At 48.6% G+C, this 25486-nt stretch overlaps 9 protein-coding genes across 9 annotated transcripts; 5 read left to right on the forward strand and 4 right to left on the reverse strand.

Annotated features, from left to right (window-relative positions):
* Positions 1–187: 187 nt before the first annotated feature.
* Positions 188–977, reverse strand: BDP81DRAFT_333635 (HAD-like domain-containing protein; the record flags this gene model as incomplete). The annotated part of the gene is made up of 2 exons (XM_060585683.1): positions 188–311; positions 382–977. The coding sequence occupies 2 exons, from the start codon at positions 975–977 to the stop codon at positions 188–190; spliced, it is 720 nt and encodes a 239-aa protein (XP_060438696.1).
* A 1145-nt stretch (positions 978–2122) lies between these two features.
* On the forward strand, positions 2123–4466 carry BDP81DRAFT_333672 (fungal-specific transcription factor domain-containing protein; the record flags this gene model as incomplete). Its single annotated transcript, XM_060585690.1, has 5 exons — positions 2123–2504; positions 2716–3313; positions 3419–3589; positions 3644–3683; positions 3879–4466. Coding segments are annotated over 5 exons (1779 nt in total), but the record flags the coding sequence as incomplete, so codon positions are not given.
* A 918-nt stretch (positions 4467–5384) lies between these two features.
* On the forward strand, positions 5385–7791 carry BDP81DRAFT_333674 (glycoside hydrolase superfamily; the record flags this gene model as incomplete). Its single annotated transcript, XM_060585691.1, has 5 exons — positions 5385–5691; positions 5747–5904; positions 5975–6369; positions 6423–6825; positions 6877–7791. Coding segments are annotated over 5 exons (2178 nt in total), but the record flags the coding sequence as incomplete, so codon positions are not given.
* Positions 7792–8361: 570 nt separating this feature from the next.
* On the forward strand, positions 8362–8684 carry BDP81DRAFT_440676 (uncharacterized protein; the record flags this gene model as incomplete). Its single annotated transcript, XM_060591537.1, has 1 exon — positions 8362–8684. The coding sequence occupies exon 1, from the start codon at positions 8436–8438 to the stop codon at positions 8679–8681; it is 246 nt and encodes an 81-aa protein (XP_060438699.1). The 5' UTR covers positions 8362–8435.
* A 1183-nt stretch (positions 8685–9867) lies between these two features.
* BDP81DRAFT_360208 (uncharacterized protein) lies at positions 9868–11149 on the forward strand. Its single transcript, XM_060586392.1, has 2 exons — positions 9868–10084; positions 10147–11149. The coding sequence occupies exons 1-2, from the start codon at positions 9981–9983 to the stop codon at positions 10976–10978; spliced, it is 936 nt and encodes a 311-aa protein (XP_060438700.1). The 5' UTR covers positions 9868–9980; the 3' UTR covers positions 10979–11149.
* Positions 11150–11330: 181 nt separating this feature from the next.
* Positions 11331–12482, reverse strand: BDP81DRAFT_385611 (uncharacterized protein; the record flags this gene model as incomplete). The annotated part of the gene is made up of 2 exons (XM_060586986.1): positions 11331–12020; positions 12103–12482. 2 exons carry the CDS (start codon positions 12480–12482, stop codon positions 11480–11482), a joined length of 921 nt encoding a protein of 306 aa, XP_060438701.1. The 3' UTR covers positions 11331–11479.
* A 651-nt stretch (positions 12483–13133) lies between these two features.
* Positions 13134–15043, reverse strand: BDP81DRAFT_142152 (methionine permease). Its single transcript, XM_060581851.1, has 2 exons — positions 13836–15043; positions 13134–13777 (listed from the first exon to the last, which is right to left on the reverse strand). The coding sequence occupies exons 1-2, from the start codon at positions 14958–14960 to the stop codon at positions 13376–13378; spliced, it is 1527 nt and encodes a 508-aa protein (XP_060438702.1). The 5' UTR covers positions 14961–15043; the 3' UTR covers positions 13134–13375.
* A 2419-nt stretch (positions 15044–17462) lies between these two features.
* On the forward strand, positions 17463–20758 carry BDP81DRAFT_440695 (SNF2 family N-terminal domain-containing protein). Its single transcript, XM_060591538.1, has 9 exons — positions 17463–18156; positions 18212–18322; positions 18414–18486; positions 18539–18668; positions 18733–18763; positions 18815–18993; positions 19045–19993; positions 20076–20273; positions 20378–20758. Exons 1-9 carry the CDS (start codon positions 17567–17569, stop codon positions 20538–20540), a joined length of 2424 nt encoding a protein of 807 aa, XP_060438703.1. The 5' UTR covers positions 17463–17566; the 3' UTR covers positions 20541–20758.
* Positions 20759–20935: 177 nt separating this feature from the next.
* On the reverse strand, positions 20936–25124 carry BDP81DRAFT_455020 (uncharacterized protein; the record flags this gene model as incomplete). Its single annotated transcript, XM_060593018.1, has 7 exons — positions 20936–22524; positions 22580–23004; positions 23077–23328; positions 23381–23486; positions 23579–24136; positions 24200–24574; positions 24632–25124. 7 exons carry the CDS (start codon positions 25122–25124, stop codon positions 20936–20938), a joined length of 3798 nt encoding a protein of 1265 aa, XP_060438704.1.
* Positions 25125–25486: the final 362 nt, after the last annotated feature.

Raw genomic sequence — 25486 nt, forward strand, 5'->3', positions numbered from 1 at the left:
GAGAGAAGCAATGTCATCAGGATTTGGCGGTCTGAAATTATGTCTCAGTAAGTCCCTGTCTAAGTACCTCCGATCGAGCTCCCAAGGCATTGATCATTGCTGAATTTTCTTGGTATGGCAGGAATTCATTGACTCAACTCATTGAGTCACTTCTGGATACATATCTTGCTCGGAGTGCTCTACCTTGTTATTTACTAGATGCCACAACCTGGCGCGCCACGTCGTGAAACGTATCTGCCGTGATGTCCATTTTGCCAAAGAGTCCCTCACATAGCTCTCTCTCCCAAATAGTGCAGTATGCTGCCTTGAAACTGTGAATGAGATGAGAATTAGCACAATCGTCCCATGCGCCCAATCTGTGCCTCTAACAATGTAACTGACCCTGCCAACTGGGCAGCAGTGACGTCCCAGTTGTGTGCAGCCGCAAACCATTTCTCATCATCGCCGGGACGGTCCAGCATTAGCTCATACACCCGGGGATCAGGCTTGCCAATCTTGAACCCATCGCAAGAGATGAAGTTTTCCTCGGGCATGTGAATGCTGTTGTGTTTGAAGTAGCCTCCCACGCGCTCCACGTCGCCAGCTGTCAGGGCCCAAATAGTGAACCCGTTGTCTCTCAGAATCTGAAAGCATTCAGGAATGCCTGGACGTGCTTCCAACTTCATATACTGCTGGAGAATGTACTCAAGATCCTCATCGTTGGAGAATTCGTGAGGCTCTTGCACGCCCGCCATATAAAGCATTCGATAATAGATGCTGCTGAAAACATCACGAAATGTGACGTAGCGTCCATTCATACTCAGGTAGGTATATTCCCGCTCAGTGACTTCGATCCAGAGGTATCCCAATAGCCGAGGCTTGATACCTTGAGCACGAAGCTTATCCCCCAGTCGTCGATCAAGGGCGTTGAACATGGCATCATATGACACACATGTACCGACAATGTCGAACACAACGTGTTTATTGGACGAAGACATCTGGCGGTATATCTCGGGGAGAATCTTGAGTGTTGATGGTGAACAAGACGGTCGTGTGGTGTCTCATATGAGCTTACACTTCTGATAAAGGCTGTGGCTGTATAAGTAGCAAGCTTGTTTAAAACTGATCGGTGACTACTTGTGTCAAAGGTTCGAGCAGAGAGACCTCGTTGAGGCACACGTCCTAGGCCCGCAAAGAAATCGGAGACTCACCAACGCCGGCACACACCCGGCACATGCTTGGGGTCAACCACGCAATATCAAGATCTTACCATCCCAATTTTCACTCAATAGAGCAACCTGTGCTGACTTCACTCGATACAGTGTGAGCTTCTAACAATATCTCTGTTGTTCGTCATGCGACGCCGTGCCTCAACTCTCAGCGGGGAACGATAACGCATGGAGCAAGTTAGTGCTAAGTGGCTCCTCTCTTATCCCCCAGACTTACGCCGGAACTCATATTCGCCGCATCTGCATGCAGAGCGGCAGCTTCTGTCGCTCGTATGCCCACCGCCCAATACAAATGGCATGAATGCACCAACGTTACCAACAACGACTTCACAAGATCGACATCATCCACCGAGGGAGAGTGATGCCTCGAAGACGGGTCGCAGTTGCCCACGGCGTGTAATTAAGCACTCAGAGTGTTGTTGTTCCACAAAGAGTCCACAAAAGGTCCACAAAATGAGCAGCTTATCGCCCATTATCATGTCTCCTTGTCGTTATCAAGCGATCGGCCTACCGGCACACCGGCACGCGCCGGTAACGCAAGCACTTCCCCGCCCCGTGGCTGACATTTTCCGCTTTAACTACCGGCACGAGACCGGCAACACTCGATGGGACAGCGGTCACTGTTCGACTCCTTGTTCGACTTCCTCCCCCACGACCTCTTGGGTGTGGACGCCGTGGGTTCAATGCACCAAACCGTTCATGAGTTGGCCGAGGCGATTGACTCACTTTCCGGTTCGCCATGTCAGGATCCGTCGGGTCGGATCAAACAGTTCAAGGCCGCCAATCTCCAATATCCCCCCTGTCCACGGGCAACGAAATACCCGTGACGTCTAGGACCAAGAGAAGGTCTACACCAGCGTCTGTATTGAATTACCGCGTTTCACGCTCAGATCAATCCAGCTTATACGCTTTGCAGATGTGACAACTGCCGGCGCCTGAAAGAAAAGTGCAACGGTGGAACCCCGTGTGACCGGTGTGTAAAATCCGGCCGCAAATGCCTATTCACCAATGCCTACAGGCGATCAAGACGCCGACCCGCACCACAGCCGCCAGCGGCCGTGATAGATCCAAAAGAGTTCTTTGGTATCGAAAGGATTCGCAACTTGGAAGCCATTGTCCAACACTTTACGAACATACGGGACTTCAGCCCTAAAGTACTCGCAGAGTCTCTGGTGGCTCTCAAAGCGGCCGAGGAGGGCTCGGCTCAATCACACGATCAATATAACTTGAACGACCAAGAGACCCTAGACGAAATCCGTATAGCCGAAGAGGCGAGCAATTTCGCCTCGATACCGGGTAAGTCGCGTCACTTGGACAAGGCTAGGTCATCTTTCACTAACCGCTTCATAGCATACCAAGACTTTTCTCATTCGGACTTCACCCGCCAGATCCAGCAAAAGTTAGGGTCCGACCTTGGAACAATTAAGAAAGTATGCTTTTGCCGATGTGTTCTTTTCCGCCATCTTTCAAGTCTATGGCTAATGCTTATAGCTCCAGGACCAAGCAGCCAATTTCGCTACTGCCGAGCAGCTGCTGTCATGGCCATTCGCCATTCAAGACGCAGTTTCTCTATTTCCACCTGTCGATGTCGCCACCATACTGCTCGATGTCTTCTTCAGCGTTTCCCAAACAAACTACTTCTACGTAGACGAGGAACAGATACGGAGACGAATATCTGAGATGTATACAGGTATCGCTGCACCGCTCTCGACTGCTGATGCTCCATGGGTGTGTACCGTACTCATGGTATTCTGCGTCAGCACCCAGTTCGCACACTTGGCGCCTCAGGTGAAGAGTCGGCATTCGAGGAACGGGCAACTCGATGTTGCTTCAGCGGTCGACGATGCTTTAGCGCTGTCTTTCTATCGAAAAGCAACGTCCATGATCCCCGATTTGTTGACAATTGGGAGTGCACAATGCGTGCAGGCATTCATTCTTATGGGCGTGTACACACTCCCAGTAGATCCTGCAGGTTTAGCTAGCAGCTATTATGGCATGGCTATGAAAATAGCGATACACAATAACATGCACTTGAAGAGTCTTTACAAAACACGAGACACGGAGATGAGCAACCGCATTTGGTGGACAGTGTACACTCTAGAAAGGTGGGCGAAGGTTCTCAAGATATCTCATAAATTTACACTGAGATCTAGAAGAATGACGGAGAGCACATCTCTCTTCACTTGAACAACGCATCTGACTGATCATAGGCGGGTATCTATACTACATGGACGGCCAGCATCAATTCAGAGGTCGCAGATAGGCACTGAGCTCCCAGTCGACTCCCTTGAACTACAACCATCCGGAAGGCCCAATACATTTCATAACGCCATGGCTCAGAAGGATCTTACCGAGATCATGGAGATTGCTCGTGACACCATGTTCGTTCTCAAATTCATACTCTTCATATAATAATGCAAAGCTAATCTTTCCAGCTTGGTTTTGAAAAGAGCCGATAGGCCGAAGCTCAAGCAAGTAGCTAATGATGCTCTCAAAGTACACCAGATGTTAGAGAAATGGTGGGACAATCTCCCATCCCAGACCTTCTGCAGGGACTTCACGCCAGCCCGACCACTCTTTCGATCAAACATACACCTTGCACTGACATATCACCTGGTGCATATTTTCATGGGCCGCTCCTTTATTTTTGACGACTTCAGTGCCGACGAGCTGTCTATCCCCGAATGGGTCACGACCCGCCAAACCCTTATAGAACACTGCATTAAAAGCGCCACATCGTCCATACAGCTCTGTCAAAAGCTCAACGATGAATTCGGGCTTTCCAAATCCTCATATACTGAATTCACTTCTTGCTGCGCTGCAGTAGTGACTTTGATAGCTCACCGTATCCTCAACAAGACGGCAGACCTTGAGGACGTATGCGATCAAGGGATTATACTACTGAAAATCATGTCTGGTGGCGTCTTTGCGAATACTAAAAGCTCCGAGAAACAGGGCCTGGAGATTTTAGAAATGGCGTTGGCGAAACTAGGCACAAGCCATGGTGGAAGTCCCGCGTTGGGTGGTGCGGGTTACGACCAATTTTGCACCTGGGTCGCACTGCAGATTGACCCGGATCACTCGCCCAGAGACGACGAGGCAACGCACGCGGCAGGATTGGCGCAAGGATGTAGACCAGCTCCGGAATTTTCCCATACAGAAGGAACGAACTTCATCCCGGAGTTCGTTCCCTCCACATTTGCCGAACTAATGTCGTTCCCTGGCTTGGAAAATTATTTTCAGTACTCAGTAAGGTAGACTTAGACTCAACTGAATGGCGTCCGTTTCACCCACAACGGCGTTGAGCTTCGGCATGCTGGGTCTCAGCATGGCTTACGGTCATGTTAGGTATGTCAATTCTCTCTTCCACCGGGTTTAATACGTGGTGTAACTAGTCGCAGATCCGCAGAGGAGCGCCTGAAGGTTCCGAACCGGGCTTGGGGAATTGGCGCAAGGAATTGGGATACGGCTGGTGCGTACGGCGACAATGAAGACCTAATTAGAGGAACTTCAAGCTGGAAGGCGATGCGACATTTTTCTTGCGTTTGAATTACACGACTTGCGATTGAACAGTTACCTACATGTAAGTACTTGTATCTGTAGTTGAGGCATCCAAGCCGAGCCATCATCCGGGCACAAGCAGATGTTCCTCTATTACGAGGCGATGGCTTCCGAACTGTCCGTACGGAGTACTGCAACTTGGATGCTCGCCTTATTATGCGGGGTAAGGGGGAGTAACTCCGCATTCCAGGGGTCACATCCGGCTTTGCGTGCCTTGGGCCCCACCAAGTGGATCAATAAACAGAACCCCTGGCTTCTATCAAGGTCATTTTCTTAGTCGTACGCGAGATCTCGGCTGATCGACACATCCAGCAGACTTGTCTCATAGCGGTGTAGCGGCAGCACGTCGGGTGATTGCCACAGTACGTAGGCGTTAGGTAGAAGTATCGCGGAATTCCACAAAGAAACGCTCCACGCTTTACCATCACACATGTCTCGCAGCGAACATGTGGTTCTCTTCAGGATTGTCGACTTTGCTTTGCGTCTTCGCGCCTGCACTAGGAGTGACAGCATCTGCACAGTCGCCGCCAGTTTTTCCATCGCGTGAGTTTACTACTGCACCTAACGCCCAGATTAACAACATTCTCTTGCTAACATAGCTCTGGCATAGCGTCAGGTCAAGGAAATGGGATCTGGAAGAATGCATATGAGCGTGCAACCAACTTGGTCAGCCAGCTAACCCTTGAAGAGAAGATTAACATCACACGTGGCTATGCTGGTGACAACGTCTGCGCGGGTAACACCGGATCCATCCCACGTCTTGGTTGGCCAGGCATGTGTTTACATGACGCTGGGAATGGCGTTCGAGCGACAGACCTAGTCAATTCATATCCGTCGGCCATACATGTAGGTGCCAGCTGGGATAGGAACTTGACTTATCAACGTGGCTATTACATGGGAAAAGAATTCAAGACCAAAGGCAGTACGTCTCCAAAATTCAAACGCACTTGTTGTTTCATCACTAACTCGTGTTCAAGTCAACGTCTTGCTGGGACCCAACGCTGGTCCTCTGGGTCGAACTCCACTGGGCGGACGGAACTGGGAGGGCTTCTCCGTTGACCCATTCTTGTCCGGACAGCTGAATGCCGAAACCATCATCGGGCATCAGGAAGCCGGTGTGATCGCCAATCTCAAGGTAGGTCCTCAAGAAGGCATGCTCCCTGGACTATGCCTACGATCCGTGATGGGCTGATGTGTGATGGCAGCATTTTATCGGAAACGAGCAAGAGACTTTCAGAAGGCCATACTTCGGTGTAGAAGCAGCTTCATCCAACATTGACGATAGAACTCTGCACGAATTCTATCTTTGGCCATTTGTCGATGGGGTTAAAGCGGGAGCGGCGTCGATCATGTGCTCATACAACAGAATCAACAACACATATGGATGCGAGAATAGTAAGCTATTGAACGGGATTCTAAAGACAGAATTGCAATTTGAGGGGTTTGTCCTTCTCGACTGGAACGCACAGCACAAATTGGAGAGCGCCAATGCTGGTCTAGACATGGTCATGCCCCTTGGGGGGAATTGGGGCTTAAATCTCACAACTGCAGTCAATAATGGAACAGTGGATGCTTCAAGGATAGACGACATGTCCACAAGGTACTGGCCCCTACTCACATCCTGGAAATTGTTTGTATCTGACGTTCAAAAAGGATCCTAGCAGCTTGGTATCTTGTCGGGCAAGACACCGACTTCCCAATCCCTGGCATTGGCATGAAGAATCTGACTGAGCCGCACGATCAGATCGACGCTCGTGATCCTAAAGCGAGACCAACAATACTCAGCGGAGCCGTTGCCGGCCATGTGTTGGTGAAGAACGACAATAATTCACTGCCTTTCCGCAGAGCCCCGAAAATGATGTCCATATTTGGATATGATGCAACAGTGCCTTCGACGAAGAACACCGACAAACTCTTTGAGCTTGGCTACTACTCCTCTCCCGAGATGGCTCAGGCCGTACTGGGAACAGAGAGGCATTTTGACCAAGCAGCTAAGGGAGGGACCATTGTAAGTGGGGGACGTGCTGCAGCCAATGCACCGTCTTATATACTCGATGTAATCGCCATACTCTCACAGCTGAATGATTCTGGGCTGACTGTGCTCTAGCCGTTGAGTTCACTGCAACACAGAGCCGCAAAAGATGGCACTTGGGTCAACTGGGATCTGACTTCTGGGGATCCCGATGTCAATGCTGCTAGCGATGTTTGCCTGGTTTTCATCAACGCCATGGCAACCGAAGGATGGGATCGAGATGGCTTACACGACGATTTCAGTGATGGCCTCGTCTTGAGTGTGGCCGATAAGTGCGCCAACACAATTGTGGTCGTTCATGCAGCTGGCATTCGCCTAGTTGATCAGTGGATTGATCACCCAAATATCACGGCTACAGTCATCGCCCATCTGCCCGGTCAAGACAGTGGGTCGGCCCTTGTTAAGCTTCTGTACGGTGAGGCTTCATTCTCTGGTAAGCTTCCGTATACTTTGGCTCGGAACGAAAGCGATTATTCCGTGTATGCACCTTGTGGGAGGCAATCCAATACCACCAGTCCCCAATGCGATTTCAAGGAAGGGGTATATGTCGACTACCGTGCCTTCGACGAAAGAGGCATCGAGCCAAGGTTTGAGTTTGGGTTTGGGTTGACGTATACCCAATTTACCTACTCTTCCCTACGGGTCAAGGCGACGGATATCTTGATAGGTGCTGCGCCAAGCACTGAGGTCTTATGGGAGGTGATATTGAATGTCGAGGCATCATTGAACAATACTGGAAATCGCGCTGGCGAGGAAGTTGTGCAGCTATACGTTGCAATTCCAAATAGCCCCCCGAAACAGCTTCGGGGCTTCGACAAGGTGCCACTTGATATCGGAGAGAGTGCCACTGTCCAATTCGAACTGACAAGAAGGGACCTTAGCGTTTGGGATGTTATGGCTCAGACTTGGACACTTCAAGACGGCAATTATACAGTATTTGTAGGCGCAAGCAGTCGGAATCTCCCTCTTCAAATCTTACTTACTTTATGATTGAGTAGAATAGTAGATTTAGCGATAGCTTAGTCGATAATTGGAAGTCCTCGTCAAATATCTTATGTGCTAATAGTGACCAAACAGCCACCACTGAATATTCTATGCCATATGAGGGGAATTTCAACTACCTGGCCGATTGTCAGAGCCCTCCCGGATAGGGGCTAGTTAGAGGTAGTAAGGAGTCCAAGCAACAAAGGAGCAGCTCAGATATATATACAGCGCAGGGAGTACACGTCGAGGGAGGAGCAGATTTCAGTAATTCATCATTCTACCCCTAACTGCAGTTGGCCTCTGAGAGCTTCCACCCTGTGTCAACAATCCCAACTTGACACCGATGACCGGCATGAGCTCGCGGAGCTTACTTGGGGCACTTCCACCACTGGATTCACTAGTATTTTGTGCTAGACATAGTAGAGCACCCAGCCATCACAAGGACCTACATATAGACAGGAACAGTAACAGGACAACCTAAGATATGCGGGTACATAGTATGGATCATTATTTATCTTGCGTATCATGGAGGTCAGGTAATATGTAGCCAATGGATTCTGGTAGTAATTTCCTACACATTGATTCCCATTGACTTTGCTGATAAGTTCAACACTGCAATCTTTCCCGCACGGCCAATATGCAACCACATTATGCCAATGGACTTATGGCTATTGGTACTATTGATCTTCATGGATAATAGATATCCTCTTGACTATCTACCATATCTCCAGTCTCCTTCCAGAGACCTTCCATTAGTTCTCACTCGCCTCAGTGCCTCCTTTGACTCAACACTACTTTGGTCTGGATCAGTCTCAGGTGGTGAAGAAGACAAGGCTCAGGGAGAGGAGAACCTAGAGCGTAGTTTCTTACGTGCCTGTGATATTATCGTTGCCTGAAATTACAGTTACCTGATAGATTAGGCGCTTTCCAACATAAAAGGGCTGGTGGTGTGAATGTTACGCACCGAACATGCTTCAGCCCGATCTGAAACTCAATGGGAGAGAAACCAGCCTAGCGAGAGACGCACACCCAATGCACGCTATGTATACAATCTTACTGGCTTGCGTGATGCCCCTAAAAGTGAAGCGAGTTGAGACAAGGCGAGCATAAATGACGCAAAGTGAGGGGAAGACAAAGCCTCACTTAGCTGAACTTCTCTAGCCAAGAGCAAAACGTGGGATTGCTGAACAGCAGATGGCTTATGAACATTTCAAGTGTCAAGGCATCAGTAGATGCATTTATGTCTTTGAACTCCTACGTCATTGGGCCAGGGTTTCACTGAAGTATGTAGCTGTTTCTTCCCAATACGACCTCCCACAGAGTACTAGGTACGATTCCTGGTCCAATTAACAAATATCCTCCTAGCTTCTCTTAACAGTAAACATTTCAAAGCCCTGCCATCACGTTGGGTCTGACATCGTAAGAAGCCAAGCCCTATTCATAAGAATGTCACTCCGAGTTGGGCTCCCATCACTTGCAGAAACGTCCATGCAAATCCTGGGGATGCACGAAATTTTGCAATTGACCCCCGTATCATCCCATATCTCCCCTTAGTTAAGAAGGCCCAGACCTCGAAAATTCATGATCAGTCCGAAATTTGTGTATGACAGCATCTAAGCGGCACATTACCTGCAGCATCTGAAGCCGGCCTGACGAAAGCACGGCGTATGATAGGTGCCAGCTCAATGAGAGGGTGTAGAGCGAGCGTGCGTCTCTTGCCAACGGGACACGCAGGCGTGGTGAGAATAACGCGGGGTATCCCCCTTAATGCGCCATTGGGAACGAATGCATGCTCGCTGCATGCGGGCTGTATTCGCCAGCAATAAGTACACTACATGCAAATCACGTAAGATTGTTAAGCTCAAGATATTGCAAGGTAGCTGATTGACGAATGGCTTTCCAGGGCAACCAATCGCCGTAGAGTCCGGTGTGAAAATGTCGTGACAGCCTGCTGCGCTTCAACGTGGCATCCACAACAGCAGGACTAGTGGGTGTGCTCTCGCTCAGTTTTAGCCAGCAAAACCTAAGCCCAACGACTACTTGGGGTTGCGCCAAAGGCTAAAGGAGGGGACGGGACAACTTACATTCGCTGTTCTTCGTTGTTCAACCATGGCTGAAGAGCGAGGTCATTAAAAGCCGGTCATGGAATCATTTTGTTTGACTCCATTTTCCTATGAGATATACATTCATCAACCATGGACGCGAACGGATGGTCACCGGCCTCGCCGCTCGATAATGCTGGCAATCACGTTCTTGAGGCTTCTGTAGGAAATTCGCAGGATGTAGGCCCCGAGGTGTCGTAGGTTTACTCTGAATACCCTACCTTGAGATCTGGCGTCTTTGGCTAACAATGCTTCAAAGGCCATACGCAAGTCCAGCATGCAACGTCTACTTCGAGAGTGGTCAGCCTTTTAGGGTACCTAGCAACCTTCTTTGTCAAGAACTAGAGAACATTCGCCACCGAAGCCATGGTGAAATACGACTTAAGCATATACCAGACGAAGCAGGTCATGTGCTCATTCACTTCCTCCATACGGGTTCATGGCAAACTTTGCGGGCAAAGGATTCCCTCGACGCACCGAAAAATGCCACCTACCTTGGAACTAGTCTCCATGTTTATGCCGCTTCGCAGGCATACAAGATTCCTCTTCTGGTCGAGCTTGCCAAAGAGAATGTTTCTCATTCCGCAGAAGCACTGCCTGCCCTTGAGGTTATTGCGCTAGCTTCAGATGCCTGTCACTCTTTGGGAGATGATGACCCATGGTTCTCTGCGTTCATCAAGCGACGCATCCGCCACCTGTTCGAAGACTCATCTTCTTTGAACAAATCTGGCCTGTTGGGGTGTTTCAACAATGCGACAGCATTCTCGAGGCTGTTGGTCAAGAGCTTGATCGAAATTTGTTGCGACTATTCAATTTCCGTGAATCCAAGCGAATCTCAACCTTCGCCTCGGCTTGTGCCATCAGTTGCATCAAAGCCAATTCCTATTCCGTGGTCAGACTTAACTGAGCCGGAAGTGGACCTGAGTGGAGAACTCACACTGGAATCGGCGCTAGGAAATATCCTGACACCAACTTCAAAGAAAGACAAGAAAAAGAAGAAGAAGGCTAAGAAGTTGGATGAGATCCAGGCTGATTCAGACGGGGTGAATCTCAGAGATATTCCGGAGCCCGTAACAAATGGCCAACATTGATTACTCTACAATTAGTTAGGATGTAACGATCAAATTGAGCTATCCTGTTTTCAGAATTTAGTCTTCCGTGCTGCGTGCATAGCTTGAACGGGAATTTCCAAAGCCCATTGATATGAATAGCAATTTGGTCTAGAAAAAAGTGTTTGTTGACCGTGAGAATAGACTTCGTACATGAAAAGTAAGCAACCTTCACTTGCACTCCCAAGACGGCCAGTCCGTGGCAGTTCGGGTTATCAAAGAGGCGCAATGCTCTCAAGTATGCTACGTGCTTTGAATGTTTTGCCGCTCTGCTAAGTAAAGTACCTACACTACTCAATCGAATGCCAATCTATGTACATGGGTAGACTAAACAGTTTGAATTCCGATTTTGCTAAAATAATGACGGCTTTGCTACGCGTCATGATACCGCTACTGACGTGAAGCTTGCTCGAGTTCAAGAATCCGGTGGCACCTTGCGTATACACCGCAGCCGAAGAAAGGAAATACAAAAGGATCCATGACCTAGTCTTGGTCTTCCGGGTGGAAAACAAGAGCTCGAACCTCTATGCTTTCTCTTGGTGGTGCATCTGGGCTTGCCGTTGGATCAACGAAAGCTGTGTGTGGCACTCTCCTAGCTCTTCCATCCGTCTTGCTGTCGAAGCACTTGATGAGAATCACTTCGTCCGGTGTCAGACCATCCTTGTAGTACCACTTGTGGGTGCTGTTGTGCCTCACTGCATATGTCTCTCCTCGGCGATTAGGATAAATCAATTCAGTCACGACCAGGTCCGACTCGGAAACAGACCCGGCTTCCGCAACGGCGAGTGGGTCTCTTTGTACCGTTTTTATGGGCCTCCAGACGTTGATGATCTGCACTCGACCCTTGAGCAACTGGTCGGCATCCTCCGGGAGGTGATGGGGAACTCGGGAAAGAGCAGCCTTGTAAGATTGATCAATGTGAACTCGTTGCACTGGTCCGCGAGCCGCTTGTCCTTGCGTTGCTAACCCGGGCGGCTGGCGGCGAATAGTATGGTCGAAGATAAAAACACGGCTGGCACCCGTCCTGAACACATTCATTAGTTACCATCACGGCAAGGGAGGTTTGGTCGACCGTCGGACCAATTAATTCCACGAATTCCACTTACACATTCTTCAAAAGCTCCTCAACTTCCGCATAGTAAGACGACTTAATCTGATCGTCATCTTGAAATTGCTTCTCGGTCGACTGGCTGCGATAAATTTGAAACCCATTTCTGTCCAACGAAAACCGCTCTTCGTTACCTGTGAGATCGCTTATGGTAACAGAATGAGCTTGGAATGGTCGATCGTACGTCTCCGGCCTGTCGACGTATATAGGATGGGTAGGTGATCCATCCTCGTTGTCTTTGTGGTAATTTAGAATTGCTTGCACTCCTTTGTGTCTCTTATCCGACTCATCCAGACCTTTTGCGCTGTGGCGTTGGGTATGCTGAGGAAAATCCAGTGCTGCGGAAATCAGGACGTTTTGAACCTCTGCTGCTGCCATGCTCACTCTTTGGTCAAATGTGTATTTATGAGGGTGTGGAGAGAATATGTCAATACCGGCAAGTTAGCTGCATGTGGTCTCTAATTCTCTGCAGATTTCCAGCTATAAATATTTTCCAGTGAGCCACGCTTAAGCTTTATTCCACCCCAAACCCGCACACTCACCCCAAGCACGCAATCTTCGTCCGGCCGTGGGCGATGGTGGATTGATAATCATAACCCCAGCCGAATCATCTCGTGTGACCACATTACAATGCCAATTGGATCAAGGTTTGGCTTAGGGGGTGAGACAACACCCATGCGGTTGTGATTTCAAATCCTCATCTTCATCGCATCCATGTAAGCTCGGTCGACCTCGTGTATTTTACATGCCTCGGCTCGACTTATAGTTGCGGAGTAAAATGGTGTCATCGACATAACCATCTGCATTGATAAGCACAGATCCTTGCCAGCGCACCTTCATTATCCGCCACAGACGTGGCTTTTGCCATGGCCGCGGAGTCTCCAGTGTGAGTGGCTTTTTAATACGTTCAGATAACCGCAGCGCAAGATCATTCAACAATAAAATATACGCCAATTATCAGTGCGAGAGGAAGAGGCGATTCTAAGTAGACGCCTGGGCCTTTAGCACAGTACGGCAAGATTGAAACAAGAAGGGACCAAAGGCTTCCACGGTACGGAGAAGTAGCCTCTGTCCTACTTTTAAATCTCTGTATGAACAAGTTTTGTAATAGTTGTCCCATCACTAAGAGTCTCTTCTTTTTCCTCAATCTGATAACCTCCCCACCGGGGCAAGAGGACAGTCCAAATGTACCAATATATCACTCCAGCTGTAATGCTATTAGATAGCAGTGTTAGCTTTAAAAGCTCTACTGTCGGGTTGGATGGTTCAACTCACATGCTCACGCCGATTATTGCATACGTGGCGTAAAATAACCCGTTTGGCGGCTTTGTATCCGGCGGGAAAAAAGGTGCTGCAAGTAGAGCCATGCTTAGGCCGATTCGCAAGACTACTGCCGGGACCCATGCTTTAAATGGACGCTTGATATCGGGTCGTTTAAAGCGTAGCCATAGAAGTCCGACTCCAATGGCCAATGCTAAGATTTGCCCGGGGTAGCCTTCAACCTCCAGGATGAATGAGTAGACGTCCCTGGAAGGTGGCAGCGTGATAACCAGAAATGATGGAATGTAGTGGACAACCAATCCACCTAGAGGTGAGTTGAATGGCTGTGTCGATGATAAAATGTCGGAAAACGGGAGAAAGCCTTGTCTGGCAATTTCTTGTTTTGTACGCGCCTGAAGTCATCGTAGAAGTAAGTATCCACACGAAACAAACAACGCGGAGAGTTCCTACCGCTGAGAAGGCGACGACGAGAACATTTGCCCCTGCACTCAGAGCAACTGCCAGGGGAAGGATTGTTTTGCCAACGCCCGCACCAAATATTCGTTCAAAGAAGAGAGCCGCTATCAGCTCGCCACTCTGCTTTATCTCGTCGATGGGAACGACGAGAAAGTATGCCACATTGATAAGGGCATAAAGTCCACATGCCGTAGTCAACGCCGCCATTGTCACAGATCGCAATGTTCGAACTGGGTCTTTGACCTCATTCAGCACGTAATTGGCGTTGTCGAGCCCTGAGTATGAATAGAAAACCTTGAATAGGGATGTAGCAATTACACCCCAATTCCAGTTGGTGTCTTCCCACAAGTCTCCCCATCCGAAGACTCCAGTTGTTTTTTGAGCGGATTCTGGTGTTGGTCTGAATAAAACGACATAGAGACCTGAGAATATCATGAAGATAATGAGGGCGACTTTGATCCAACCTAAAAAGTTTTGCAGCTTGATGCCGAAACGTGGGAAACAACCGTGAATCATGGTGACGAGTGTGAGCAGTGCAACCGCAATTCCTTTTCGAAGGAGATCGCTGGGATTCTCGCCGCCCAGTGCAAACAAAAGATATTCGCTGAAAACGATGCAGTTACTCGCTGTAAACCCCAGAAGAACGGCCTGAATGGCGATGAGGGTCGATGCTAGGAAACGGGGTCGACGATATGTGAATTCCAGGTATACTTTGTCTCCCCCGGACCGTGGTAGCATCGAACCAAACTCTAGGGAAATCATCAAGCCACATGCAGCAATTATTGCGCCGACAATCCAAAGTGAGAGTGACAGGCCGGGGCTACCAACTGAGCGAAGGATTGCGCCTGGAGTAGCAAAGATCCCGCTGCCAATCACTCTTGAGATAACGAGAATGTAGGCGCTCTGCCATGTCAACGTGCGACCGAGTGTCGATGTCTCTGGGAGAACATCGTCCTCAACTGAGCGTGATGGATGCGCATCCCTAGTCCCAAAGTTTTCTTCATCCGGCTCATGTGTCCCGGGTATAAGCTGCTTGGTATTTGAACTTTCTGCGGATGACAAGTATTGTGGCGTAGGTGGAATCAGCGGCTGCAGCTCTGGGTCTTCGAGGTCGCTCATTTTGATCAAGGCTGTTGCTGACTGGTGTCAATGTAAGACCGTAGGTGGAAGCACTTAACGAGGCAATGATCGATGAACAAGATGGACATATATCCTGGATGACAGCCTTCGCGCTACTTAAGGTAGAAACAGAATGAGTATCAAGATCACGTTGTTTAACAAGAACGTCAAGCGACAGCGAAAGGTAGTCCTGCCATAGTTCGGCTATCCGGCCGGGCGGGACAGATACGCGTTGACTTGACAGGGAGGCTAGGAGGTGTCATCGGCTGAGGGCGCGTGTCCACGGACACTGATGCTTGATAAGAATGCGGGTATCCCAATGGCTCATTCTGTCTTGTGAAGCGTGCCTCTAATGGCGTAACCGTGTTTCAAAATGTGAGTTTCGGTTGTAGACTACACGATATGCCCGTCCTGTTCTTAATACGGATTCGCACGCCATCATTGCGCAACCTGACGAAAATGGGGGGGTGATTCTTCAGCGTGGCACGTGAAAGATCCCAACCACCATTACGGATCCCCAACTGAAATTCGAACCCCAATCTGGGGCTCCGGATCCCGGCTGTGACTCCGCGGCAGCAACCTCTACACGCAAGGCGAGGCAGGCTCGGACTCCAGAGGACAGAGCTCTTGCGTCTTGCTTTTGAAGTTCTTATCAAAGTTTCCGCATGCTTACTCCGCAAGTTAACAGATTAGAAAACACCAAGCACAAACCTCCATGTCGTCCCGAGGATTTTACATCGAACTCAAATAGACCTATTGTCGCAGCGCCACGTGTGGCGCTGCCCATTACTACCGTACGATACCGCTTTCCATAAGCCGATTGCCCGTCTCGTACGGTATATAGATACCACCCCTATACGGGTCTCTTATTTAGAGGAATCAAGCCGCATTCTACTGTATATTTTTTCCACTAGCTACCTCGTTTTTTGATCCCTCAAAGGTATTGTCCCGCTGCTTCGCCGCACGCGCCACACCCGTCGTAGGGTGACATGCTCGCTTTGTGGCGAATTACCGATTGCGGGCGCAAGCATAGGCCAGCCATCGCAGCACAGGGTCTTATCATCAAATGTCATAATCATCACGGCTTATGGGACATAGAAGAAGACTACTGCCCTCGCGAAGATCATAGGTTAGTGCGAGGAGATAGCGCCTCTTCGGCATGCCTAAAAGATAATCGATTCACAAGCCATGTGCCTACTGGTTCGACATATTTGTTGCCAGTTTGACTTGCTTGTGCTCTGTCAGACATCTATAACTTAACGCGTCTTTCAAAACGTTGCGAACTTCCCGAGAGACACTTGACCATTTTTAGTCGGTCAATAACTCGAAAGGACAAATCCCATAAGCAATCTGCTGTCGCAGCTCATCTTGAGCTCTATAGACATAGAATGAGCGTTCGTAGAGCTATAGTATTACCGCACCCGATAGATTAGACTTCTAGGGAGCGGCTCAAATCAATGGCAAGCGAAGTCTGAAACCTGGATTTTTGCGGTATTTCGAGCTTGTACTCCTTACAGACCCCGAGGGTCAAGATCCGTCATCTACTTGAATAGGGTTTTTTCTTCGTGGAAGAACTACCTTAAGGATCATTATAACAAAGACGTCAATGAATATGAAAGTCAATCCAGGTTTCAGTCAACATCCAGTACTCTGTATTATGTGATGTACATTCTACATTAGTGGCTAGCTCTCAGGCGTCGAGACGCTTTCACGTTTAGTCAACCAGCACTAGAGCAAGACTTGAGAGTCTCGTCATCGAGGCTTAATACGTGTGCATACCGCGACCTTCCGCCTCTCGATTTGTAGATACGTCAAGTCAAGGCATATACATATCTATATGAAAAGAAAAGGGGGGGGGGGCGCTATTTCCAGCAACGGATGGGATAGTTTGTGGTCCAGGCTGATGGCAATGATTTTGACCTTGAGCGAGGTCCAGGCTCGAGAGGATTTGAGCTTCAATCAACGCCCGCTCCTAATCCAGCCCGGTTTTGTTAGCAAGAAGCGCTTTCTGATCCTTGGCTCCCAGCCGCGCGTGACTAACGCTCCATCTACTGATGAGGCGCTACTTTATTCTCGAGATAGTGGAGATGCAGGGCCTTGGTGCCGCCACTATATCGCTCAGGTGCGGCCGGATCACCCGCGAAGAGGCCCAGAGTGATCTATTTATGGGGCACCCCTTTTCGGTTGTATCTGGCTGCAGGGCGGGTTTAGGACCCATACTAGCAGGGGCGTACGCTCATTTGCTGTTTGCTGAAATGATTCAGGCAGCAGCCGAGTGACACGTCAGCTGATCTTCAAAAAGGACGCATTGCTGACGCCCGCAGATGAGCTCCTCCTCATCGAATATCATAGCTAAGGCGCTTTTATGGCACGAGACGAGGAAAAAATGAACCCGAATAGTGATTCTGGAGCAGGTATGACTTCTAGCATTCTTATCAACAACCTCAAGTTAAGCCTAACGCAAAGTAGCCATCCCGTCTTTCGATGCTCCTGGCAGTCTTCCCTATGATGTCTGCTTTGGAATGGTGAGCGCAATTTCTCAGCGTCGGCTTTAACCAGAGAAACGCACTAACCAATCTGGATAGCTTCTTCTCGAGGGGAGTCGCATGAGTGCAGATATAAGCCCAGCAAACAATGCAAGGCCATTGCGAATATCCTTTTTCGATAAATTTGTGATGCTTCACAACGAAAGCAACAGCGCGTTAGCTGCTGTGGTGCACTCAGAAGCCCTGTCTTGCCTTGCACGAGAATGCTTCGTGACTTTAGTCGCAACGATGGAGGGGCCAAAGAGTCAGAATTGCAAGCTCAGCGTGACAAATACGAGGTCATGGAATCAGATTCCGGTTTGCCTCATACGGTTTGTTGTCCATGGTCTCTTGTCAGAGAAGGAGCATGTCACGAGGATACTGGACGCTGGGGAGCTTTACCTGCAACGACCAGACAGCTCAGAATATGACGTTAGGGTAAGGTATTTCAATCCCATGTACCTTGTACCTACGGGCAAGGACATACCGGAACGAACAGAATTCCGCGGGAGTTTGATTGGGAACCAGACAACCACATCTTTTGATGAGTTCCCGCTCGGGGAGGTCATAAAAGACCAAGTTCAGAAAGTCTTTGATGAACCAACTGTCTCCAGCTTAGTTTTGCCGCTGAATGTGAAGCAAAGCTCGAGGATAATAACAAAATTGAAGTGGTACGTTCGGCAAGACATGAAAGTTGAGCAAGCGAGCTAATCATAAATATTCTAGTCACCAGGTTGAGGCCCTCAACGTAATGGTACGAAGAGAGCATGGAGATCCAAACATTGATACAACATATCCGTCTTTATGGGAGAAGTGTGTCCAGGAAAAAGAAACGACGTAAGTCTTGATGGTGAGATGAATAGATGGGCCTTTTTATTCCCGATGTGCTGTTGCAGCTTTAGTGGCTATTCTGAATACCTTTCATCAGATACCGGCATGCTATAACGGGTTTTACTCAAGCCGCACCTCTCCCCAGCGTTAGTGGAGGCATCCTAGCTGATGTATGCAAACCGTTTCGCCTAATATTCAACAGAAAACGACTGACTTAGCCAGGAAATGGGACTCGGGAAGACACTCTCTACTCTTGCACTCATCTGCCATCACCTCGATAAGATACCGAATATCTCGTCGTGCCAGACCGATGCAATTACCAGGGTTTCTCTGGTAGTGGCACCAAAGTCGAGTATGTTATTTCCACGGTAGTATGGTGCTCCGGAACTAAGATGGTGTTGACTGACGGAAGTAAGCAATCTTTGGATGGCAGCATCAGATCGAAACGTAGGCATCCCACCAGTTTAAAATGGCCCTGACGCAAGCTGAACGTAGCAGACATATCAAACCCGGCAAGATACGGAGTCTCGTGTTTCTTGGCCCCACACGACACCAATTTATCGACTCACTGCCCAAGTTGGACGTAGTTCTTACTACATATGATACTCTTCGCTCAGACTGGATGTCTAACGGCCCGCTATACAACTTTACCTGGGCTAGAGTTATTCTGGACGAAGGCAAGAAGATTTCCCTATATCTCTTTTTCTTACTAATGAACGAACTATCAGCTCACAAGATTCGCAATTGCTCAACAAAAACTTTCCTCGCAGCATCCGCACTCCGCGCCCGGTCCCGTTGGTGTTTAACTGGAACCCCGATCCAAAACTCGCTTGATGATTTCGGGTCTTTACTGGCGTTCATACGAGTTCCCCCTTTCACATCGCGCGACCAGTTTCGTTTTTGGATTTCTTCGCCCATTATGCTCAACCAACAACGAGACATGAAACAGTTGCGAAAACTCGTGGCTGCCACTTGTTTGCGCCGCACCAAGCTGCGCTTGAATACGGCACTCAACTTGCCAAAGAAGACAGAGCACATTGAGGTCGTGGACATGACATCCGAGGAGAGATGCATCTACGACTTTTTTATGAAGAGGTCCTATCTACTGGCTCATGATGAATCCAAAACGGTCCAGGAGATCTCTGCATGCGATGATGAGCATCCCAAAAAGAGGCAAAAAAAGACTGCGTACAGTGTCAACCAACAGCTTACGACCCGCAGCAGAAGTGGTCAAAATCCTGTTGTTCTGATTTCGATCTTGCGGTTGATTTGCGATCATGGAGAGGCACTACTTCCAACCGTCGCTCTAGAGGCATGGCAAAACCGAGAGCCGGGAAAAATCACGTGGGACTTTCTTCAAACAACGGCCGAAAAAGATTCGGACGATGTCTTCAATGTTGAAGAAGCTGAAAACGCAACAGAGCTGCAGGACGCACATACGCTGGAGAATGCAAGAAAAAGTGGCGCCGATGGAGGTAGTATTACTCAAGAACGATCTGTATTGCCGATTCATCCTGCCATCTGGACGGGAGAAGAACACTCGCATACAAAGATAAGGAGGAAAAACGTCGGCCAAAAGTTTTCTCCATCATCCAAGGTCTCAGCCGTGCTTCGGAACATACTGCACACGCTTCCAAAAGGGGACTCTTGCGATAACCATAGTCCCCCAGTCAAGAGGTCAGTCCTTTCGAACACTTTAACTCCATCATGTCTTTCTATTTCTTTAGTTGAACAGCCGCTCACTATTGCTCGTCCAAAGTGTGATATTTTCGAGCTGGATCGGCATGCTTGATCTAATTGGTAGCGCTCTGATTCCGCACCTTTACTCCTACAATTTGACCTACGCCCGCCTGGACGGCAGCTGTGACTTGCAACAGCGCCGCAACGCCATCATCAAATTTAGAAATGATGACAGATGTGTTGTCTTGTTGGCTACTGTCGGTGCTGCAGGTGAAGGGTAAGTGTCGACTTCAAGACCCGCGTTCACTAATAGCATCATATTTGCACTCGAAATTGGACCCAAAGGAACGAATCAGATGCTAATGGAAGTCTGGCCTGTAGGATTAATCTGACTGTCGCCTCTGAGGTACACATCGTCGAGCCGCTTTGGAATCCCATGGCAGAAGTGCAGGCAATCGACCGCGTGCATCGCATGGGTCAGACTCGGGAGGTAAAGGTTATGAAATACTGTGTAAAACACAGTATTGAAGAGGCAAGTTTTTGATAGCTGTATTCCTCAGAACCCGGGTGTTCAGATACGAGGCTTCCCTTTTCGCTCCTGGTCTCCTCTTGCTGCTCAATACTGACATTCCAGATACATAGTACATTCGATGGATTCAAGTCCAGAAGACAAAGACTATACATCAAGTTCTTCCTGCTCAAGAAAATGAATCACCTGACCAAACGGATTGCTGGGAGGCAAGTATTGAACCACGATGGAATGTAAGTTTGCTGTTAAAGTAACTCTAGGAATGACGTTAAGTGGATGCTAATCATTACGCAGAAAATGTTAGAATTTCTTAGATAGTCTGAGGGTACGGAGATGACGCACCTTTTATCCTTGCAATTTGCTTTATGTCCTGTAAACATTAGATGTGCTCAAACTAGCTACTAATCTTTTTAGTCGGCTTCGACTGGCGTTTTCCTCGGTCTTTTGAGCTGCAAGACTACACCATCCGCATCTTCACTTTCCCTCGCATACTCTTGCCGCCTTTTACCTGGGCAACTACCATTTTCCACCTTGGATGATTCCTCCACACTTTCTCGATTTTCTTGGCCTCTCTGTTTCAGGCCAGTCTCGTCATTATTCCCGACTTTTACATCCGATGTCCTCATCACGAGCTCTTCCCACGTTTCGCCCAACCATTTCTTGATCAGCCTCGACCCGGGTTCTTGTTCCGGCTTCACGCCACCGAAACCGTAGCTTGGATTGGCTCCATTTTGAAGCAAAAGCCGCACAAGCTGCGCCGCCTGCTCTGAGGTTCCCCGTGATGCATAATGGAGAGCCGTTATTCCCTTGTGCTGTTTCCGACCGATGTGTACGTCCTGGTGTTGTGATCTACTTGGCCCAGCTTTGTTGTCGAATTGGGGGTCTGAGTTAGGAACAGTGATTTCAACTTCCCGAGGAAAGTTAACAGGAGCTCCTAACCGTAACAACTCGGCCGCTAAGGTTATGGATGGTTTGGAACAACGGGCTAGGTCTGTCAACGACCAACCCAGGAACTGCGGATCGAGAGGCTTGCCGCCAAGGCTGTCGATTAGGCGATGCCAGGTGTGAATGAGGCGGGCCTCAAACATGGCATTCTTCCCTGCGGCTTGAAGAGCCGCCTGGGAAAAGATTACCGAGCGCTTGTTGTGCTGTGGAATCAGCTTACAGGGCTTTCTTTGAAGCCGTCTATGGCTGTAAATTTGGAAAGCACCAGTACCGGGTGTGAAGGTTCCGAGAACTCGCATCGGACTTATGATGAAGTCCTCCCACTCAGCGTAAATATCGGGTGATTTGGTTTCTGTGACAAGCGCTGCCAAAGTCCAATAGTGCTGAACATCTGTTTGCTTGCCTACTCCATTCAGAAGCCATCGGAAGAGGTCTACATTTTCACTCCCCAGGACAGCCTCGTATAAATAATTCTCGAAATCGAGACATCTTCTATATGAGTCGGAGAACTGGGTTAGTACTGTGACCATCGGCAAAGAACCCATCCTCGCGGCGACAAATATGACTGCAGAGCTGATCCGATGGCCTTGTTTTAGGTGTTGCAGTAGTGCTTTTAATCCCTCGACGTCACCAGCTCTGATTAGCTCAGCGGCTAGGCCATCGACATCAGTCTCAGAGAGCTGATCTGCAGATAGACTCGATGAACTATCAGAAACAGGGTTACCGTGCCATTTCAATGAGTGATGGCTTAAGGCCTGCTTTGTTGCAAATCCGGGGGCAAATTCACAAGACGGCCGAGGGCAACTCCAAGGTTGCGTGTGTTGATCGATGTGCCTGTCGCGGGATTCGCCCGTGGCAAAGCCATGCCGGTTGAAATTGCACTGAGGAAATATGCATCTGAACAGCCTCGTCCCATAATGTCTCTGCAGCGAGGTGTAGTCGTAGGTCATCGCTGGTTTTGTTGCTTCGTTACACAGCGTTTTGTCGAGCAATTGAAATAGGCGGAGAGAAATGTGCGAGACAACCAAGGGATCCAAATTGATCCATTCTGGACCTGTGAGAAATGTAATGTCAGCCCGAGATCGAAATATCTAATTATTGGGCAGTACCATTTCTGAAGTTCCAGTCAGCGTGTATTACATTCCGACGAAATTCCACAAAACAACCGATCATCTGCGAAATTTCTGGACTTTCCGACCCAAAGACCGCAAATAAATCTTCCTCGGCATTAGCCTCGCCTCTGAAGGTATGATTTTTCAGCTTTGCCGTAAGCGAAGCGAGTAAAGAGAGCAAGCTGGAGCGCTGTGGCACTTCCTCATGGTTTCCAAATAGCCGCTGGAGGAGGTGAATCCACTGATTGACAGCAAACCAGTGAAGTCGGTATCTCCCAGCAAGCATGCTCAACCGGAGTTGATCATCTGAAAGGCTTTCGTTATATATGCCAGAACAAAGATATTTCAGGAGTGCTTTGGTGAGACTGCACTCAGCCTCAAAGCGATATATGAAACTGCTGATCTGTTGGCTAAAGATGTATCTTTATATCCAGTCATATTCATTAGCGTTCGAACACTCTATCTGTCCTTAAGTTTGGAAAGGGGAGACCTACTCTTTGACTGTGAAATGTACAAACTGTGGTATGTCGTCCACGAGCTCCACAATGGGACCACAGATACGAACAAAGTTTACGGCTGTCGTAACAGCAGGTGCTGATTCAATGCCTACATCGATCAGCAAAGCTTGTTCCATCTCTTGTCGAGTCATAGGAACTGGGGCACAGCCAATCCAACCGAGGATTGTCCTCGCTTTGTGACGCAAGGGTGGCGAAGAGTTGTTGATTCGAGCAAACACGCGGCCGTAGCTGCGAGAAACCATATTAGCCAACACCAATTAAAATCGTGATATTGACTCACGCGTCATGTAGGTTCAATGGGAGTGCTCTCAACTCTCGTTGAATTTCGCGGAAGTCGGTAAGTGATTCGACGTTGTCCAAAACGATACGAACAAACAAAAACATCCCTTAGCATGCACATTTAGCATACGATCTCAGGGGTTTGCCAAGTCCACTGATGGCAGATGGCTCTAATTTTCGACAGGATGAAACAACTTACCATTTGCCCTCGTTACCAGAGGACTGAGAAGACCCTGTATTTGACATTGGGCTTCCTGGTCAAAATCCCCATCCTGCATCCAGACATGGGTTCTTTGGTCGATGTAAGACTTGAGACTTCCATGATTGCACTTGTCTACGCGAATTCCAGATGCTTGGAGATCCAGTACTCTGGCGATGTCGTCTTCAGGCCGGCTAGTAATGAGAACTTTTGTCTCTAGACACACCTTCAGCTCAACGATCAGTTGAAGTAGTATTGTGCGTTCTGAAAGCTCGATCTCATCCAATCCATCGAGAACGATGTAAGTAGGTCCGATAGCTTTGAGAAAAGTTTTGAAGAGCGCCAACACGCACTTTGTGCTGGTTGCAAGTTCCCGTTCGTCTGAATGTATCAATGCGGACTGTAGATCCTTATTACTAGACGCCAACTGGAAAATCAAAGATTGTAAAATGGACCTGGCAGTTGTGTTGTGTTGCCTAGCATGGGTTGCAAACATGAAGCAAGTTTGGTGTTGTGTCTTTACTTGTTCGATGACAGATGCAGCAAGAAAGGTTTTTCCTTGGATCAAAGTTAATCAAGATTTAGTTCACATGTTGCAGTCTGCAGATAATGAGTGCTTACCTGCTCCGGGTATGCCCCAAAGCCACAACAGATTCACGGCCGATTTGGAGGTATCAAGCCACGCCAAATAAGTCTCGCTATGCTTCAGCCATTCGGTCGAACCCTTGCATGAACGATTGAGCAACCAATCAAGCCGATGGTCATGTGTTTCGGGTGAAATGTAATTCCTTAAAGCTTGAAATTTTTGAAGTTCTTGGAAGTTGCTTGTCTCATCAAAGTGAGCTAGCGCCTTCACGCGAGCTTCGTGTTCGGCTTTGATTTGTTGTAATGTGGCCTCACTTCCCAGTAACGAACCATGCCGCTCGATGCTTTCGACTACAACCTTGATTCTTTCTCTTTGTTTCGGCCATACAGATTCGAAGAAGAATTGCCGCCCTACAAACAGTCAATAACGTCGAGATCCAGTGACTTGATCATTGCCTGAGAACCCACGCGACAACTTGAAAAACTCCAACAAGATGGCGTAGAAATCGAGTATATCCTCGAAAAACAGGGCGAGAATATTCTTCAGCCTTTCGCTATCGCTGAAGATCTTGACGGTCTCGAGAAATGGGGGCAGTACGTCGCCGATTCTTGATGTCGCAGATACAATTGCGTCCGCAAGCTTGGCAATGTTGGCAGTCCATAAGAGCAGTAGGCGGATCGGTCCCCATATTAAGGCCATGACGTCTGGTTTGACCTGCACAAAGGTATCCACCACCGAGGCATAGTCTGACAACTTATCTAGGAAAGTCTTGATCTTCCCCATAAATCTCATTCGTTTCTCAACTTCTTGCCTCTCCTGTATCTCATTCGTCGTTTGCCAGACTTGCTCAATGCTGGTTGTTTGTAATAATTGCCGGAATAGGTCTTTATCCTTCAACTTTTCCCTAAACGATCTCTTGGCGTGCTCGAAGGCTTGACGGGCGGGGTCAAACGTGGACATTATGAGTTCGACATGTGTTGTGCGTATATGAAAGGCGGATTCGGTGATAAGTGAAATTATGTGGGAAGCTCCTTGCTGAAGTATGTGGGCGTTCTGCACTTTTAGATTATCTGCCTCTGAAGGGACCACCAGAGGGGTGGGTCAATGGGACGATTACGGAAGTCTATCGCGACCAGGAGTAGCCCAAAACATGTCGATTTAAAATGATTTCGCCAGGTGCAGGCATTCCGACTGGCTGAGAAGCCAGAGAATGGAGATATACGCCGCTAATGTGATGTGGGTCTTCACCCCTCTGTTCCACAAAACCTCAGCCCCTGTGTGACCCCAGCAGCCAATCAGACCTTTGCGAGTTAGTGAGCCTA

The sequence above is a fragment of the Colletotrichum phormii genome (genome assembly GCF_030913505.1).
Source record: "Colletotrichum phormii strain CBS 102054 chromosome Unknown BDP81scaffold_33, whole genome shotgun sequence".
Taxonomy (NCBI): Eukaryota; Fungi; Ascomycota; class Sordariomycetes; order Glomerellales; family Glomerellaceae; genus Colletotrichum; species Colletotrichum phormii.